Genomic DNA, 19,810 nt, shown 5'->3' on the forward strand with positions numbered 1-19,810 from the left:
CACGCCCAAAATGGTCAACGCATAAAACGACGACCAGATTCGTCCACGCCGCAGGCGCAGCCTCTTTTGAACTGGATCAAATTCATCCGGAATCAATCGTCGCACCTCCGGATCGAACGGCCTTGATGGATAGACAACACCGCGGGGCAGGGATTCATCAATGGTGGCGAAGATCGGAGCGTTGGTCGGTGGATTGTTGAACGATGGACGTTGAGTTTTACGACCCGGCGTCGATTGAACTATACACCGAGGCGGGCGCCACTCAACGAACTACACCTCTAGAATGGCCGACCAGTGTTAGAGACCCGGAACGTTTTGAAGTTGATATAGGTTAGGTTTACTTGGGCTCACACAGCAGGCTGCCATCTAACCCATGTCAGACGCTGCCCACATTTGCCGAATATGTTGAATAAAGTGATAGCAATGAAAAGATTGCATAATAATCGCACCTCCAAAGGTTTTCTTAATTCAAAAATAGGAACTTTGAAAGCAAACCTCAAAAAAATGAAAGTTTACATAGGTTGAAATTTTCACATATGTAATCCTTATAGGCAAGACGCAGCAGAAATGGAGATTGAGTTAGCTATACTTGGGCTCCCACCCCCTCCTGCCTTCAAAAACCGCCCTTGCGCGTACCGCAGGTTTGCTATCTCGCGGCCATTCTAGAGGTGTAGTTCGTTGGCGCCACTTCGGCACTTATTCTTCGGCGCTTCATTCGTTTAGGCACCTATTATTAGCCGACTTTTACTCCGACCTCACCTGCAATAACTGCGAGGGCTTCGTCTAGTCGACTATCGACAAGCATCTCCACGGATGTGCGATCTACTTGGGCTGTATTCATCCATAGTAAAAGCGAATTTTATTTAGAGATTCGGTAATACTTTTGCACCCGAACCTCCGAGCTGCCATTTTATTTGAGTTCGAAACTTCCGTTTAGGTGACCAACGCTGCCATGCTAGAATCCCTTTTTACTGAGAGTGAAGACAATGCGAATCCGTTTCTGATTGGTCCCCATAGTTCACGCCTTCACAGTGTCACAAACGGGAATAGAGATTATACAGTTTCACCAATTGCAAAGATTACAAACTGGAATGGACTGGAATATTGGGGGTGCGGCAAGGAACAAATGGAATGAGAGTGGGAACCAAGATTGCCAACTTTTAAGAATCGGCACTGTGACTTAAGAACAGAAATGCTGCATAGTTTGTAAGTTTTTTAATTAATCTTTGATCAACCTCACTTACAATCTGTAAACCTGACAAAACGGCAATAGGAACACAAAAACAGGGCCGCTGGAGTGTGAAAGGGTAGAAAAACGGCTAATTAATGAGGAGGTACTGATGACGGGTTAAGAGATAGCCATCGAGGGCCGGCCTCACAGCACTTATTCCCGTTGTTGCCAATAATGGAAACACACAATATTTTTTTCTTTTTCGCGTGAAATTGTTTTTTGTTCCTCTCGTAAACCATCAGTAAAGTTGTGATCTGCGAATCCATAGAGAAAACGCTCTTTTATCACAATACCTCAGTCATTAAGTACGAATTGAGCTTTACAAACGAGGTGGAATTGCATACATAAAAAAATTATTAAAAAAAAAAAAATATATCAAAAATATTTATCGGCTCCTCAGATCTACCGACGATTATCAGCATCATATAAATCAGGAGTGTTCTAATAGAGTATCTTGGTTTATTTTGGTCTTAAAATCCGTTTCAGCATGGACTAAATCCAGCGAGCTAAAAAGGAAAATTATCGGATAGAATACGGTCATGATGAAGCAAGAGAACTTATGGAGACGCGAATGCTCCTACTACACCCGTTGAAACGGAAGTTCCATGGCAAGTAAGTCACCCTCTCCCAAAACTTAATCAGGTGATCGCCGTTGAAGAATGTGTTCTAACGCGACCCGTATTTTACCAGCGTCTTCTCGGTGTTCTCGGAGACTTTAACGCAGAAGTAGAAAAGTAGGACAGAAACAAAATCCTAGGACTAAGACTGTGTTTTAACACGTTTAAGTATTAATGTATTAGCTTGTGAGAGATAAGTTCCTGTTATATTTACCGAGACAGTAATTCTCGTTCTTTCAACAAGAAATCTCTTCAACACGATAGGACGTTTCTTTAAAATAATATGTATGCCGTTTAAAAGGAGGGGGTTTCCGGTTGCTTCAATGAGAAATTTCTCGTGGTATATTCAGCAGGGATTCCTATTGATCCAAAAGGTGACATTTGTCCGTGTCACAAATACGTCTTCTCCATTTCCTCTCTGTTTTCGCTTATTCCGGGTCCATTCCAGGTTGTAATTTTTGCAACCGTTTTAAGTTGATTCTCTGTGATAGGTATTATGAGGGCCTATCAGGCATGAATCCCACATGTTTTAAGAGGAGTCATTAGTCCCTATTTTCACAATCTAAAATTTGTATTGATATTTAGTCACATTTTTTCCAAGTTTTCCTGGATAGATTGCCTAAAACTTTGTTTTTGATCTCTTGATTTACTTCTGGCTGTAGTGGGCAATGCTTTTGAAAATTCTGAAATTTTCCAGAATTTTTGGGGAAAAAATAGAAAAACTTCACCCAAAGTCCACTTAAGGCTTATTTCACTTTTTTCTGAAGAATAATTAGAGAAATCCTTCTCATCTGTAGTTCGGAAAAAAATATGTGGAGAAAAGCAAATAAAAAGCTCTTGACCAGTATTGATCCCGAGAGAAGAGACCCTATAGTTAAACCCCGTTGTTTTGTGAAACAAATTTTTAAAGTTTTGGATACATGTTGGAATTACACTATCAGGGTGCCGGCCTGCCGGATTGGATCACTCTGAAAGTCACAAAACATTGCTTTGCTGATGAAATAATAACCAGATTTTAAAATAAACTATATCTTGAAATACACCTGAGAATATGTAAAATTTGACCGAACGAAAAATACTGTACACTGAAAAAAAATTCCCGGCGTTTTTACCACGGTCCGTCGGTATCTTTACCATCTCACTTTTTTTTACCAATTATTGGTAATTTTACCAAGACAGACTGGTAAGCTTACCCAAAAACCGGTATTTTTACTGTTTTTTTCAGGTAAGAATACCACTTTTATTGGTAATCAATTCCCGGTAACTTTGACATTTTATCTCGGTAATTCTACCACAGTCGATAAAAATATTGGCGTTTTTACCGGGGTCCAGTAAAATTACCGAGAAAGTCAATAATTTTACCGAGATTTCTCGGTAAAATTACCAATTCCATAAATGGTAATTTCACCAAGAAAAAACTGGGATCAAATAGAACCCTGAATTCTTGGTAATTTTACCATTTTCTTAGTAAATACACCGAGATTTTTTTTTTCAGTGTATAAACCACAAATGACTTATGAATCCTCTCCACTCTCAGTTTAGAGGGACTCTGATCGTCATAAAAACCGAAATTACTCCCGCATGCCCTCACACTACGTGCGGCGGGCGCGCGTTCCTATTCTCAAGCTGATACGATCTCAGGGAGATGCTCATAAGTTGGCAGTTACAATACCACGATTGAAGTCACAATAGGCGAATGGATGCACTTCGATCTTCTCCGCGGATCTGGGAATGCTCCCGAGAGTGAAAGTCAATGCGAAGTATTTCCGCCAAAACGAACTATGTGCATTATGACGTGAGCCCTGCTATGCATACATTCTTACGGGTCTCAGGGCTCATGATTTAATGCACATAGTTCCGCTTGGCAGAAATACGTCCAATGGGTCAACTCAGCCTCGCACGATGCACTGGCACATGTCGTACATCCGACGCAAGTTAATTTTAACGTGAGCCCCGGATAGTACAGAGCTAAATGCAGAACAGGGCTCATGTTACGATGCAGATACGGCGTTGCGTTAGCGGGCGAAACCACGATAGTGCCTTCGATTATCTTCAATTTCTTGGCTTTGTTTTCGGTGATTTTGGCGCGGGCCCTGCTGGGATGAAGACCCGACGCACGGTGGATCGAATCGATAGGAGAGGTCGGACAAAGTTTGGAACCTTTAATTGCTTGTAACTCCGTTCTTGCAAAACTTTGAGGTTTTAAAAACGGTTTCATTAGTTTCCTCATGCAATGGGTCACTAAACCTTGTTTATTTTATTGAATATTCTGAAAGTACTATGTGAGTAGATAACGTGGTGATTTTTCCGCATTTTTATGGAGCCGAAATCGCGGAGAAAACCGCTTTTGAAAAATCTAAAAACAGCAAGACATTTCAAACGCACCCAAATGGCGGAAAACTGACAGTGTTGATGTACTGCGGTAGTCATATCGCAGTCTTCTCTCATTTTCCTCTGATGTTTGTTAAAATAAAGCGTATTTCAATGTGGAATATTGCTTGTTTATTACAGCTTACATATGAATGAGATTCAAGTTTTGAATTCAAAAGATATAATTTCGACTTTAGTATTGTTCTCATATACGAAGAGTAGATAGACATTTGACTGACGTCGTGGAAACCCGTGCCCGCTTCTGATTGGTGCCGTATGACATCATTCGGTGCGGTGCGAAACCAGGGCGTTTTAAATTTGCGTATAAGTTAAGCGATTTGAGCGGCGCATTTCTCGGTTACTGAGTTACTTGTTCGCGTTTTTAATGTGCGCATCGTGTTCTATGCGTCATTTACCTTCAGAAAACTATATTCGCAAGTAAAAATTTGTTCATGGTTTAGTGACCCATTTCCTTCTTAGAGTACTCCTTAAAATATCAAATGAGACGAAATGAACATACAAATTTTCAGTTTTCGTCAAAAATTTAACGTCCGATCCTCTCGACTGATTGACTCGAGATCCACTGTGCGATGGATCGTATCGTAGACGCTGCAGGATGCGCTTAGAAATAATTTACAATGCCAATGTCTGGTGCACGAATCGTTAATTACGTATTCATAGATAAACTTAAAAATTCCGGAACTTGACTTTCATTTTTGCAAATATTAATTCACGGTCTTTATTGTTGGAATTTTATGAGGCTCTTCAATTGCTCTGCGAAGGGGAAAGTACTATGTCTATGAGGGATATACTTTTGAAGATTATCAACTTCAATGCTTCCGCTTGGTATTTTATTTTTTATCGGTCATTTATTTTTTATTTCCCCGACACCAGAAATTTTCGCCTTCGCTACAAAAGTATGGATAAGCCACGATGGATCTCAGTGCCCCTGGTAAAAATTGGCAGTAGAATCTGTGTTCCAAAATACCATAGACCTACAGCCGGCCGTGAGATCTCCAATAGCTTTTATAGCCGGTTACACAATTTCTTATAGCCTTTTATAGCCGATGGCGATTGAAGCAACAGCCAGGCGATAAAGTGTATGCTAAATGTTACTAATTACGGATGCTAGGACTTAGTGAGTTTTTTGACTATACTGCTCTCTTTTTGGGCCGTAGTACCTTGATTTATTTTGCGAGGAAAGCTCCGAACTTTTGATGGATGCCTGTCATTCCTATTATACTAGAGCGCCTTCAGTTTCGTATGATACTGTGCAATACCTCTAGGGTGAAATAGTTGCTTCAAGCGCCGTGGCACGCTGCGGCGCGGCAGGCGGGCAGCCAGCTCGAAACGCGCATTGACGCCTACAAACCTAACAGGGATACTTCACGCGATGCGCAATGCGTGAAGTATCCCTGTTAGGTTTGTAGGCGCCAGTGCGTCACCGCTCCGCTTTGTGTTAGGCTCTAATATTTAATCTGGCGGAGTCAGCGTTGTGCAACTCATGATTTGAAATGTTTGCACATTCCGTATGGATTATTCTCATTTTAATTGATTGAAAAAAAAATATGTATTAAAGGAAAATATAATGTGTGTTTTATAAATATTAAGGTGGTTCCATATCAAACTTGATGATTTCCAAAGCACACGAATTTCTACACAATTTCTTATAGCTTTTTATAATCGATGGGGAAGGAGCAATAGCCAGGCGATAAAGTGTAAAGCCCGGCGATAGGAACTATAGCCCGGCTGCATAATTTTTCATCGCTTCGTATAGCCCGGCCATATGATTTTCTCCGCATTCTACAGTAGCCAGCTATATGATTTTCTGTAGCCTTCTTTAGCCGGCTATAAGAATACCTATGGTATTTTGAAACGCAGCTCTTATCGCCAATTTTTACCAGGGTGTATTCTTCAACTTAATTTTTGTTTAATTTTTCTCGAAATCACAGACAATTTACTTTCTTCCATCTCTTCCGGGAGTGCTCAATTAGCTAGTAGATTTTCCTGATACTTACAGCAAACTCGTCGCACCAGACGGAGAACCATTTGATGTTGTTGAGGGTTTTGCCGTCAGGCAGTGTCACCGTAACATGCTCATTACGGTATTTCCGCAACGGGACTGACCTGCAATACAAATAATAAAAAAGTCAGTCAATTTCTAGAAACTGTAACCTCAAGTGCTTCTTTATATTGATGGGTAACGCACAATACCATCTATCTCCAAACTGACGAGTTTACAGAACGAAGAGAAACCTTCTCCATTTTTGTAATTTTAAGGTTAATTTGCAATTTTTTTCATACAGTACAGCGTCACTGAAGCGCTCCCTTACAGAATTGGAAATATACAGAATTATCAGCTTGCGTATTTCATACTGTAAAATGTGGCAAAATCACTAACTCTTTTTTTTTTGTCGAAACTGTCATAATTAGCAGTGGCGTGGCGTGCTTTGCGATACATTGATTGATCTGCCATTTAAACCTATGGAAAAGGATCGATAAACAGACACGCAACGAACACCTTAATAATCGATTCTTTACTATAGCCTCGAATGGGGAAATATCGATAATAGATCATTCACGCCTCACCACTGTCAGTTAGGCGGCATCGTTCGTTAGCAGTCGATATTTTGTTCTTCGGCAGTTTGAGGAAATAATGTATCGCACCCTCTTAGAAAGTAAACTGCCGGGAAAGCGCGTCTGACTCTAGACCAATAGATCTCGGGTTCGAATTCCGGTAGTGGCGACAAATTTTCAGGGAACTGACAAGTAGATCTGCAGACGCATACTCTTTTCGGCCTCAATCCCTGAAAATTTGAGAGGCTGTAGCATGGATGTGTTCTAACCCTAACCCGATGCCCATTCAAGGTTGCATCCTCAAATGGATGAAAAACGTCATATAACTTTAAAAAAGAAATTTCCGGTACAAATATTCTGTAGGAATTTGAGGCTATTTATATGATTTGTTTCTCTTCACAAAAAAATCGATATATTGCAAAGCACGCCACGCCACTGATCAAAAACTACGATAGAAGAAAATGAATGACTCGTAGATATAAATTTCATATGAGGAACGCTCGATTGTGTCAAGCGGCAGTCAACACAAGGAAAAAGAATAGAGCCGGAATAATTTTGAATATTAATGAATACCCCCAATATGATTAGCGGAATAATTTAAACGAAGTTTTGAAGAAACAGACTATAGAGAATTTGGAGTGATCCTTAATCGTATATGAGCATGCAACTCTTTGGAATCAGAAGTTATATCGAGCTCAGAAAGATTTCTTTTGTCAAAAGCCATTCATTTGTCAGTCTGTTCTACCTGAATGAATATATCAACTTTTTACTTCCAGGCCTAATAGTTTCTTTTCAGTTTATGATCCGTCTAATTACTTTCCCTCCCATGTTGAGAGAGAAAAGAATGTCGGGAGGACGCGTGAATCAGCTTTTTCAAGCAGAACTATTTTTCACTCTATCACCATTTGTATTCCATTCATTTATGATGATGCTAAATGTATTGCATTAAACAAGATCTTACTGCGATATTATTTACAAATTATTCACTCAGTTGGATGTGTACCTTGTGAAACAGACCTATTTATGACAAGTGTAATTGACCCGTTTGAAAAAAAGAATACAACCGGCTTATCTTTTTGCGAGAGGGTGAAAAAAAAGCACACTGACGAATTGTTATATTTTATGCACGTGAAGTTGGTTCCGTTTTGAAATAGCAGATCCCAACGTGGGAAACGAGGAAAAAGTCGCATCTGACAAACAATCAAATTAACGACTCAACAGAGCCCATATTAATGAGCATTCTTTTGGGCCGCTCTGCCTCTCACTTCTACATCGCCGCACAGTGAAACGAATCGATCGGAGTAGTCGGACAAAATTTGAAAACTTTAATCGCTCATAACTCCGTTTATACGAGACTAAGGGCTTCAAAAAGTTGCTTCATGGGTTTCCTTGTAATGTTGGCTTCCGGAGGCACCTCTTGAAATGTAAAATGTAACGAAAAAAAAACATGAAAATTTGCAGTTTCAGTCAAAAATCTCATGTCCGACTTCTCTAATGGACCATCAGACAAGGTTCGAATTTAAGCATTCTGATATATGTATCTTAACCAGAATTTCACGTAGAACATGATTCTCGCAACGAAAATTATTGAAACTAACTCCTAACGAAGCTATTAACATTTTTATTTCACATTGGTTACGAGGAATTTGAACTGCCCGCTCACAAGAAACTCAAAGCTCTACGTGAGTCTAATCGCGCACTACAACGGTTTCAGCAATCTTCTCAATCGAGCAATGTTCATCTCCCACCATGTGTTTTTCAAACTATAAGTAATTTGCTATGGCTGAGCCAAAGTGTCAAGATTGAGGTTGCCAGATTTTTTTATCGCAGAGACGTTCATGATAACGTTTACGAGCGATGTGAATCACGCAGAGCAGTGAGTATTCATGAGCGGGTGGTTTGAATTTACGCACCAAGAATCATTAATATCTTCGGAAGGACTTGATTTCCGTAATATCCGTTGTGCGCATCGTGTTTTACTTTAAATTTTGGGGAAGAAACATGTATCATAATGCTGAAATTCGTACCTTGTCTGGTGGTCCATTGTCTCGATTCACTGTGCGCCGTTGTTTTTTCACGTCTGTCGTTTAAGTCACTGAAATCATTTGAAGAATTCACTTATTCCAGATTCAACGGACGATAGTACTCGGAGCAGAGTGCAGTATTTACGCTGCAATGAAATCGGAGCACTTGTTCAGATGTACTCTGCGGGCTCGTATTTCTTGCGAATATTTTTGCAGTCTGTGCAATCCGTTATATTTTTAAACCCAGAGAATACCTGGGAAATTTATTGCGATGAGCACCTCCAAGGGATGAATCTATTTGTACGTATTTCTGCCAAACCGAACTATGTGCATTAAGACATGAGCCCTGAGACCCATAAGAATATATGGATAACAGGGCTCACATCATAATGTACCTAATTCCGTTTTGCAGAAATACGTCCATTTGTCATCGTACAAAAAAGTGTCTCTATTCATCACCGCGTTTAAAGATGAAGATAATCATTGGTCAGATGCGTTAATAACCACCAACGTAATGTGAAAAAAATCGGCGTCAGTTATTCATGCGTGCTAAAATTATTTGCAGTCCCTGAGAGTTTTATTCCTTGAATTTCAACCATTAGTTATAGCCTAGTGTTTTGAATGTTGACACCCCACCTCCACGCAGCCGAGACGTACTAGATAAGTGAAACAAAAGAAGCGACCCATCATGAATCTCCAGTCATTTAATTTATTATAAATCATGGTATGTAGCATTCCGTGCAAAAAGTGATCTCAGTACTACATGAAATAGTACTTCTGCCACATTGGGTCAAAAATATGGAATTTAAGTACCCCAAAAAATTTTTTTTCCAACAGTTTTTTATCGGATAAGTTTTGGTCATCTCGTGAGTCAACACACTGATAAAAATATTTGTGTTCTTGCGTTGTTTTTGGTTAATATAGGAAGTTAAACACGAACCAACACAAATTTTGTGTTCACTGAAAAAAAAAAATATAGTACATTTTACCATACTATGACACAGTGATTCGGGTATGATAATTCACACCAGACTTTATGGTAGTATTTACCATATTGTGGTAAGAATTATCCGAGCTCCGGTGAATAGTACTAGAATTCTGGTCATTTTCACTTAATAGTATCACTGTGTAAAAAATCAAGTTGACTTATAGTCGCAGTTACCATATTTTTTTTTCAGTGTTGATTTTGGTACAGTTTGCGGTGAATTAAGCGCAGGAAACAATGGAGATACTAGGGAAATGCATTTGTCCGATTGCGAAGTTGGTACTCACCACTCGTTTTTTTATTAACTTTCTTCAAGAACACTAGCTGGCATTGTCTCTTGAAATTGTCAACCGAAGCCTAGAGTTGTTTTGTGTTCTAGTTCCCACATCAACCAAACTTTTGTGTTAATATTTCTCTCTGTGTAAAGGGCGTGAAAATGCATTGTATAATTGAGCTATTTCAACCCATCGGCAAATTAATCTTTTGAATAGCAATTCCTGTAAACTTCAAATCGCCACACGGAAAAAAAATTGCTGATTCAACAATTCAATTGCTAAAAACAGTGAGTGTAATGTTTCAACGCAAATTTTACAACAAAAAAATGCTACTTTAACCACCCCCGTGGTTAAATTAGTTTACCATGTGGTTAAAGTATCATTTTTTTGTTGTAAAATCTGCGTTGAAACATTGCACTCGCTGTTTTTAGCAATTGAATTGTTGAATCAGCAATTTTTTTTTCCGTGCAGATATATCTAAAATACGCTACAAAGTAGTGGATTTAATACCGCAATTTTGGATTTTTGCCGTTAATAAGTCATTTTCCTCGTGGACAGCCTTGTGGTACTCAAATGAAAGTATTATACGTCCATTTTGTTTTACTGTTAAGTAAGGTATTTTTATTAATAATTTCATATTCGGGTAACATTTATACTCACTTTCCTTTTTCGTCCCTCAGTTGAAAGCCAGAGCTGCTTGGTGCCTTGGAGTTACCAGCGTAAAAATAAGCCGCTTCGTGAAACAAACAGAAACAGAACCAAAACAATTTGTATTAGTGCTTCTCGTTTGGAATGAGAACACAGTGCACAGTCACAGAACGTATTTACTTCCAATGCTTTAATTGTGCCCTTTTCTCTCCCCTCCTGTCATATTAATTTCCCTAAAAATAAACAAATTTTATTATTTTACTGGAGCTCTGTTTGCATGTCTACTCGAAAGAGCGGGTTGATCGTTGAAATTGATAGACAAAGCTAGATAAAAATAAGGCATAGGGAGTATAAAGCGATCCTATTGGTTGAAACGGGTGGTTCTTATAGACAAAAGGAATGGATGATGGACTAATTACAGGGTCTCTTTTGGGTAGTCGTCAGTTAGTCTATTATCCATCTCCTCTGTCCATTGCAATCACCCTCTTACACCAGTAGGATCCCTCCATATCCCTTCTGTCTGTTTTGTCTAAAGCTTTGTCTATCAATTTCAACAATCAGCCCGCAAGAATATAATTGCCGCACACCATAGTAAAAACGCGGCACCTCATCTTGAAGTTAATGATTGACGTGGAGCCAGTGGTGTGGCGTGCTTTGCGATATCTCGATTGATCTCCCATTTCCCATTTAAAGCTATAGAAAAGGATCGAGAAACAGGGTGTTCGCAACGAACATCTTGATAATAGATTCTTTACCTTAGCTTCAAATGGGGAAAAATCGATAATTGATCATTCACGCCTCGCCACTGATGTGAGCCTGTTTGAATTTTTGTTCACACTTCACTCAGAAAAAATACAAAAAAGTGCAAAAATTACGTTCAAGGGGACGTGGAAAGAGTTCTGATCTCCACTATTCTGAAGACTCTTTTCTTTTTCGGCTCCTTTTACTTCCTAAATTTTTTTTCTTTTTTTTCGGCTGGTTTAATGGCTTCGTGTCTACCACCTTCAGCCAACTTTAGACAATGTTTAGTGTCCGTAGACATCGTGGGATCTCCATGCTCCAGGCTTTTCCAATTTTCAGGGATTGGGGCCGAGGAGAATCTGTTTCAGCAGGTTTACTCGTCAATTTCGTGAAAATTAGACTCCACCATCGAAATTCGAACCCGGGACCTGTTGGCCTAGAGTCAGACCCGCTGACCACTAGGCCAACCTGGCCGGCATTTTCTAAATTTTGCGATCTCTTCAGAGCTTTATTTGATCATTCTGTCCCTGTTCATAATGCTGTAGCAACAGGCGGATTATAAAGGGGTGGGGGGGGGGTAATGGAAATAATTGATAAGAAACGAATATACCTGGTCCTTCACCATCGTAATTGAAGTTGCGGATGTGTAGGTTACGTGAGTCGACAGCATAGACGTCACCGGTGACGCCATGGTGTTGCGTCCTCAACGACCCGATGAATTTTCCATAGTAAGGCTCGGCTGCTTCGGTTAAAAGTACTCCTGAAACACACACAAAAGTAAACCATTAGTCGCTATTGAAGTGAAACAGAAATATCGGACACCCGATCTTAATGATGTAAAATCAGGAGGGTAACGCGTAGCACTTAACGTCAGAGGCGCAAAACGCCTCGCGTTTGGGTCTGACCGCGATGCAATCAGGTCGCAATCTCTTACTCCTGTAGAATATTGCAAATGGTGGCATCTCATCCCTGATTTTATTGGAGGATTAACCTCAAAAACATTGCGATGCAATGCTACATATCGCCGTTTCCCTCACAAAAGATCGTAACTACATTCCAACGCTGCCAAATTTTCCTTCGCAAATTTAGCATTAACAAGAAGAATATTGGGCATTCCTAACTGTTAAGGTTCTGATTTTGCCTCAGATTTCATGCAGAAATCAGAAACATGTTGGGAAAAAGGCACATATACATTTTTCTAAAATAAATCAAATATTTGAGTCAATTCGGCAAACTTGGAATGGAGTTGCGTTCCTCCGCCCGGGAGGCGACGATATGCCCTCTTTTGGTGCAAAAATAAATGGACTGAATTTTGCAATTTCGAACTATAAATTCTGGCTCCTCTGGAAAAGCACTTATGTGCACAGGGAAACTAATGGCACATACGTCGTTTTTAAACCGGGCTAGAATTTATAGTTTCAAATTGCAAAATGTAGTCCAAATGTACCACTAGTCAAGGTACAAAAAGCATTTTGGTAAATCGACGTTGAAAGAGGAATAATGCGTATCTGGGTCGTAGTGTTTCACAATCACCGCTCCTACTTTATTCTTTGGGAGGAGATCAAACCGACATCATCGCTTGGACTTTTCAACAAATATTCTTCAAATAGAGAAGGCTACGGCTATTTTGTATTTTACTTCCCGTACCAACCAAACATTTGTGTTGCGATTTCTCTCAATGTAGTGTTCTGCACGATATTTTGATAAGAAACCGTGCATCATAATGCTCAAATTCGCACCTTGTGCACTTGTCCAATGGTTAGTTGAACAATAATTCATAACTAGAGAGAGTCTTCTGTCAAAACTCAAATGCTGATTTTTATTTTCAGTTAGATCCATTCTACAAAAACAATGGTATAAAACATTCTCTGTAGAGAAGTCCATTTCGCGTCGACACCTTAGATAGCTAAAAAGTGAAATTTAATTCAGAGGAAGGTATCAAACGCACGTCGATTGACATTAATAACTCTTGGGGAAAATTCCACCGAACGTATCAGAAACAGCGACCCCTTGTCTCCTAAATTATTTGGCTCCATTTCGTCCCGCGCTGTCCAGGTGACGTGTCATAATTCATCATCATATTAATTATTTGGAAAGCTGCAGCTAGAAAAAAGGTCATAGTTTTTAAATAATGTATTCTCTTTCTCCTCACCGGTCACGAATGAAGAAATAAATCAGAATCAAATTAGATTTCGCGGATCTAATCCAATTCTGCCAGCCGAAAGTAAACAAGAACCCATCGACGCTCCTATGGTAGACGACCCTAATTTCGACTGTCAAAATCGATCGTTTCTATGATGAATGAGAATTCTTCGACTATAAATCTATTCCGCTTTTGACATTTAACCGACCTCCAAGTCGACTAATTCCTATTTTGAAGGTGTTAACCAAATCGGTGGGGTTTTAAACCTCCCGTGTTCATTTTTTGATAAACCCCCAAACTTATAAGAATGCTTGCAAGCAAGGAATCATCTGAAAATAGGCATGCAGACTTTTAATATCTGTCTATTTCATTGTACAAATTGTTTGATCGATCTAAATCTGGTGAAGGTTTCCGAGCACTTCAGTGGAGTGGCGTAAATTATTGATTATCGAAAAACTTTGCAATTTTTTCACTCTACTTAGTTAACATTTTCTCGTGGCAATTTTTCTCCTGTTTACCGAAATTCATTGACATGGTAATATTCACAATGATCAAAATAATTAAATATCGAAGGCTAAATTTTGATAACGCGTATCTTCGATCGCCTTCTCGCGAATTTCCTTTTATATTTTATTTTTTAAGCAGAAAATTAACCAACCGCTTTATCGCGAGAATTTGCAGTAAATTCGTTCCATTCGTCCAAAAATATTTACCAAGAATTTGAAGGAAATACGTTGGTTTGTTTTATTCTAATAAAATTAAGCGTGATCGTATATTTTTCATCGTTTCTGTGTGGGTGCAAATATCTTACCTACTTTATATAACGATATTCAACACCATAAAGAGACGAAGGGGTCTATTAACAATGGACCACTAGACAAGGTACGAATTTCAGCATTCTGATATATGGTTCTTAACCAAAATTTCACGTAAAACACGGTGCGCACAACGAAAATTACCAAAATCAACTCCTTCCAAAGAGATTTAATGATTCTTGATGCCTGAATTCAAACCACCCGCTCATGAAAACTTAATGCTCTGCGTGATTCACATCGTGCGTTAAACGTTATCATGACAGTCTCTGCGATATAAAAATCTGGCAACCTCAATCTTGACGCTTTGGCTCAGCTGTAGCAATTTGCATAAAGTTTGAATAACACATGGTGGGAAATGAACATTAGTCGATTGAGAAGCTTGTTGAAACCGTTTTAGTGCGCGATTTGACTCACGTAAAGCTTTGAGTTTCTTGTGAGCGGGCATTTCAAATTCTTCTTAACCAATATGAAATAAATACGTTAATATCTTCGTTTGGAGTTTGTTTCATTAGTTTTCGTTGCACGAATCGTGCTCTGCGTGAAATTCTGGTTAAGAAACATGTATCAGAGTGCTTAAATTCGTACCTTGTCTAGTAGTCCATTACATATCAAAATGAAAGTAAAACCCTAAGTCTAGGTATAAAGGCGAAAAATTAAGTCAAAGACGATTAAGTATAAATGTGCGAATAGCCTCATCTATCTGAATATCTATCAAATTTTACGAGTATAAATGAAGAACCATTCCAATGTCACGTATAATTATACATTTCGATAGGGAAGGGCAATAAATAATAATTCCGGATAGTCGTCCAAGACACGTGCAGAAACGTTCACAATACTTATTATGATCAGCTAGAACGTGACTGTAACTGCCGCAATAAACAAAAAAATTTGAGGCCGCCGGAAAGGTGAAATCGAAAGCTTCGTAAAAGTAACTTGGTATCAATAAATAACTTAAAAATATATGCAAATAAAAATGAAAATAGTTCAGTTTTTGACCAGGAGGCCAGGCCCTTAAGTCGCTCCGAGACCGGCCCCTAGGTTTCATTCTCTTTTTAGTTCTAATTTTACCGGAGATCGCACCTTTATGTTTCTTGATACATGTTAAACAAGAGTTTTGATCGCACTACCAGTGGAATGGAGATGCTGCACGTGTGAGGAATTTGCGATTTGACTATTGATTCATATTTAAAAGTTCGCGAGAAACACGATGGTGCCACTGGTTTTCTCTGAAATCAACTCCCAAGCTCAAAAGAAGCTCTCAAGTTAAGGCCAAAATGGAGGGGATATCCCACCCTACCCTGAGAGTCCACCTGTACATCAAGACAAGCTCTCCATGCAAAGATAGGGAGCAAATACATTAGCAGGATTGCCGTGTTTTCAATTTTAGAGTCCCCAAATAAAGTGGCAGCCCTGTCTGTGTATTTCCGCCGATGTATTTTGTATTCTCCGATCTTTTTCAAAAATGATTTTCAGCTCTAGAGTCCCAGTAACCCTCAAGTGATAATTTTTAACGGCGGCCGCCTAGGAGCTAAAAATAAAGTCAGGTCACCATTCATTTCCTTTCATCCGCGTCTTACTTTCCGGCCGTAAATAAACAACTTCAACAATGCTCCCATAGGACATTGACAATGAACAGCATTGAGTATCGTTACCCGAGTCATCAGCCCCGCTAGTGCCGTTAAATGTCACTTAGATGAACTAACACCTTGTTGCCGCACTAGCATCCTTATTTGGGCATTATATTACTTGCGGAGGAAATGTAGGGTCTCAAGTGCAACTTAGCAACGCTGCCTATCATACTTCGGACGGCTGAACTAATACTAATTGAGTGTTGGAGAGACTCTACTCGCAGCTTCGGCTATTGGATTAAAAGGTGAACTTTAATATTACCTGTCCCTGCATTCCAGACACCTATAAAATCCTAGGAGAGAGCATGGTATAGTCGCGTAACCGTGCTTTGACAGACTCGAGTCTCTCTTCCTTCGAATTGGGAAACGAAGATGAGGCAAAAAGGAAAGGAGAGAAAGAAAAAGATAGAAGAGAGGAAGAAAGAGGAAGTGGAGGAGAGGGAATATAAAAAAATGATTTGTCTTCCTTTTTGCTCTCTTCTCATTCTCCCTCTTATTTTTTGTTCTCTTGTTTTCATTCTTCTTACCTCCTTCCTTTCTCATCTCCTTTTCTTTATTATTCTTCTTCATCCCTTTTTATTCCTTCCTATTCCTTGTTACGCATCTTGTTTCATTTTACTTCTTCATCTTTTTTATTTTCCATTACTTCTTCCCTTCCTCTTTATTCTCTTTTTTCTTCTTTTTCCCTCTTTTCCTCTTCAATTTCTCTTTAACTCTTTTCCCTCTGCCCTTTTCGTCTTATTTTTTCCCTCTTTACCTTCCTAATTACTTTTTCTTTTTCTCTGCTTTTCTTTCTTCGATTTCTAATGCTTCCTCAATGAACATATTATTACTTTCATGCACTCTTTTATGGTACAGCACAATTTATGAGTAAAAATGAAAACCAAATTATCACTCTAATATTTCACGAGGACACGTTTCGAAACCTTTGGTGCCATCTTGCCGCGATTCGGTGATAGCCGCGATAAATTAGAGTGCAAGTGCAAGTGAGACTGTTCCCAACTTTTGGTCCTAATTATCGGGCATATCAATGGCCAGTGTACGAAACCACGATCTCCATTTTCGACGTTACAGACTGCCTCTCATATTTTATTTTTTCCTCGGAAAACTCGCCAGCGTAATTCCTTGAAAACTGCTTTGATTTTTCTTCTCTTTTCGCAGAATATTCTGTGTTAATTTTAAGCCATGAAGTTAGATAATTTCTCTTTGAAAAAATGGAACAGGAGAGGAGATTATGAGACACCTCAATTGCGATACGTCATTTTGCACTTAGACCAGCGATATTTCAGGAACAATAAGACCCGAGTCAGTCAGACTATGGAGATAATAATTTCCGTGATTGATTTTTTTTATGAACGATGGAGGAAAAAGATCGAAGTAGTGGCGTGGCGTGCTATGAGACACATCGATTGATCTATGCCATTTAAACCCAAAGAAAAGGATCGATATATAGGGTGTTCACAGCGAACACCTTAACAATCGATTCTTTACCGTAGCTTCAAATGGGGAAATATCGATATAATCGATCATTCAAGCTTCGCCACTGGAACGAATTAACTATCCGACACATCATTCGAAAGGTGGTCTGAGAAGATCAGACGTCATTAGCTATCGTTACGTCCATTTGTAACTGAGATAAGTAAATAATTAAAATCTCTTTATGTCGGAGACCAAAGAACGCTCAAATGCGGGAACTCTGATTTTCGAGGCGAGTAAGAAGTAAGAACTGGCTTAATATTGGTGTACGATTGAGCTGAAGCTTCGAAGAAAGTAGAGATTAAATATTGACCCTTTTTTAAAACTATTTGCTCTTCACGAGAGGGAGGTGTAATTCAATACCTGCTGAGGCGAAAGAGGATTTTATAAAGAAAACCGTGCATTGAATATTTGTGAAAGTTGAAAAATTAAATGAAAGAGAGAACCAAAAACTCTGAAGATGTAGACGGAGAGCCCACTAATTGATATTAGAAAGAAAATGATTGTAAATCCTTTTTATTACATCTTGTTAACTTGTTTGATAACTATTATTTGGTCGGACATAAGAAACATCACCGTTAAAATTTTTACGGCTTGCAGTCGAACACGGAGAAAGAATGTTCTGTAAAAGATACTGAGGCTCAGCTCATATTGAACACCGGACTTTTCGAGTTTAAGCAACCAAAGTTTTCTGTCACAAAAAATATAATTTGGTTTCTTAATGGGGATATTTTGGTTACCTCAACCAAAATGACTCCCATGATTGGATTACCTATATGCATAGGGATACTGCGAATCTGTTAAAATACGGATTTCTTAGGGCCTGAAAGTGCAACCAACCTTCTAACAAACAATTTCATTGCCAATCTTCAGATTCCAATTTCAAACCGAGATGGCCAAGAATGTTCATAAATGAGCATTATTTCACAAAAATGAGAGAACATATGCAATTTTAGTCAAATGCGTGCCTTACAAACAACAGGCCAACACAATCGTAATAATAAATTACTCTGAATAATTTGAATTCATAGGTTGGCCGCCTTTTTCGGCCCTACAAGCTGCATGACCGCTCAAAAAAAGCTCAAAATTACCGATATGTTCGTACTCTTCCTATAAAGGTACTCTCCTCGGCATTTGGACAACATTTTGCAGTTAGGAACTATAAATTCTGACTCAGTATAAAAACAGCGTATGAACCATTAGTTTCCTTATGCACATACGTGTTTTTTTGGTTGAGTCAGAAATTATAGTTCCTAATTGCAAAATGAAGTCCATTTGTCAACGGCGCGACTCGGGACTGTGCGAAGAGCGTTAATTTCTATTCAATGTCCCCGGTTAAATGCCGACACCCGATCCTTTGGGCGTGCGCGGACGGACGGGCGGGCGGCGTGTATACTGCCGTGCTAAGGAAAAACGCCGTATGAACATTCGAGAGTTGCGAAATTTCCTCTCGAAAAAAATGAATTTTTGCGGAAAGTTCTGAATACTTTTCCATGAAATTTTCAGACATTTAAGATTAGAGTACCTCTATAAAGAGAGTATGGACAACTCGAAAATTTGGAGGTTAGGTCTGACCGGGTCATGTGGCTCTTGGGACCCATAAGAGCAGCTTACCTATGAACTCGAATTGTCCAGTGGTAGTTATTTAAACTCAAGAGTTGGTACACTGATCAAAAAGTATGAAATCACGTATAAAACTTTGATTTTGCATTCATTGTTTCGGTTCCAAAGTCTTTGTCCTTAAGGACGCTTATTTACAATGCGCTTTTGGTCTTATTGATTAATCTTTGATATGCCTTGGTTGGCAGCGGCATTTCTCTGGTGATTTTCGTTTTTCACGTTGTCGTCTTTTTGGGCCGTAAGACCTACATAAATCAAGTTGTCGATACTCTCCCTATGAAGGTACGCTAAGTAGGACCAAAATTCTCTATGAGGCCTTGTCTCCACGGGACGTTTCCATGGGATTTGTCCCAAGTTCGAATCGCAGGAATGAAACTTCTGGGATGTTTCCCAGTTACCGCCTCCACGGGACGAGGCTTATACGGTCCTGGGACGAGTTTGCGCGGGAAAATAAATTAGTTATAGTCGAATATTTAACCAGGATTAAAATAATAATTGCACTCAATTGACAATAATACACATTATTTTAACTAAACTAACATTAACAATGGAGTAATCAACTAAATATCGCACAGTTCGTTTTCACTTCTTCTTCCCTTCTCAGTGGGTCCTAGGGGTACAAGGACCATTTTTGATACTGGGAAAAATATTGATTAA

At 39.1% G+C, this 19,810-nt stretch overlaps 1 protein-coding gene across 1 annotated transcript in view; it reads right to left on the reverse strand.

Moving 5' to 3' along the window:
• The window catches only part of LOC109034555 (uncharacterized), a 134,555-nt gene that overhangs the window by 69,228 nt on the left and 45,517 nt on the right, over positions 1-19,810 (reverse strand). Inside the window, exons 2-4 of the mRNA XM_019047773.2 lie at positions 12,079-12,228; positions 10,740-10,812; positions 6,237-6,345 (exon numbers count right to left, since the gene is read on the reverse strand). Of these exons, the coding sequence (XP_018903318.2) occupies positions 6,237-6,345; positions 10,740-10,812; positions 12,079-12,228 (332 nt within the window). The remainder of the gene's footprint in view (positions 1-6,236; positions 6,346-10,739; positions 10,813-12,078; positions 12,229-19,810) is intronic.

This window comes from Bemisia tabaci, chromosome 9, assembly GCF_918797505.1.
Source record: "Bemisia tabaci chromosome 9, PGI_BMITA_v3".
Taxonomy (NCBI): Eukaryota; Metazoa; Arthropoda; class Insecta; order Hemiptera; family Aleyrodidae; genus Bemisia; species Bemisia tabaci.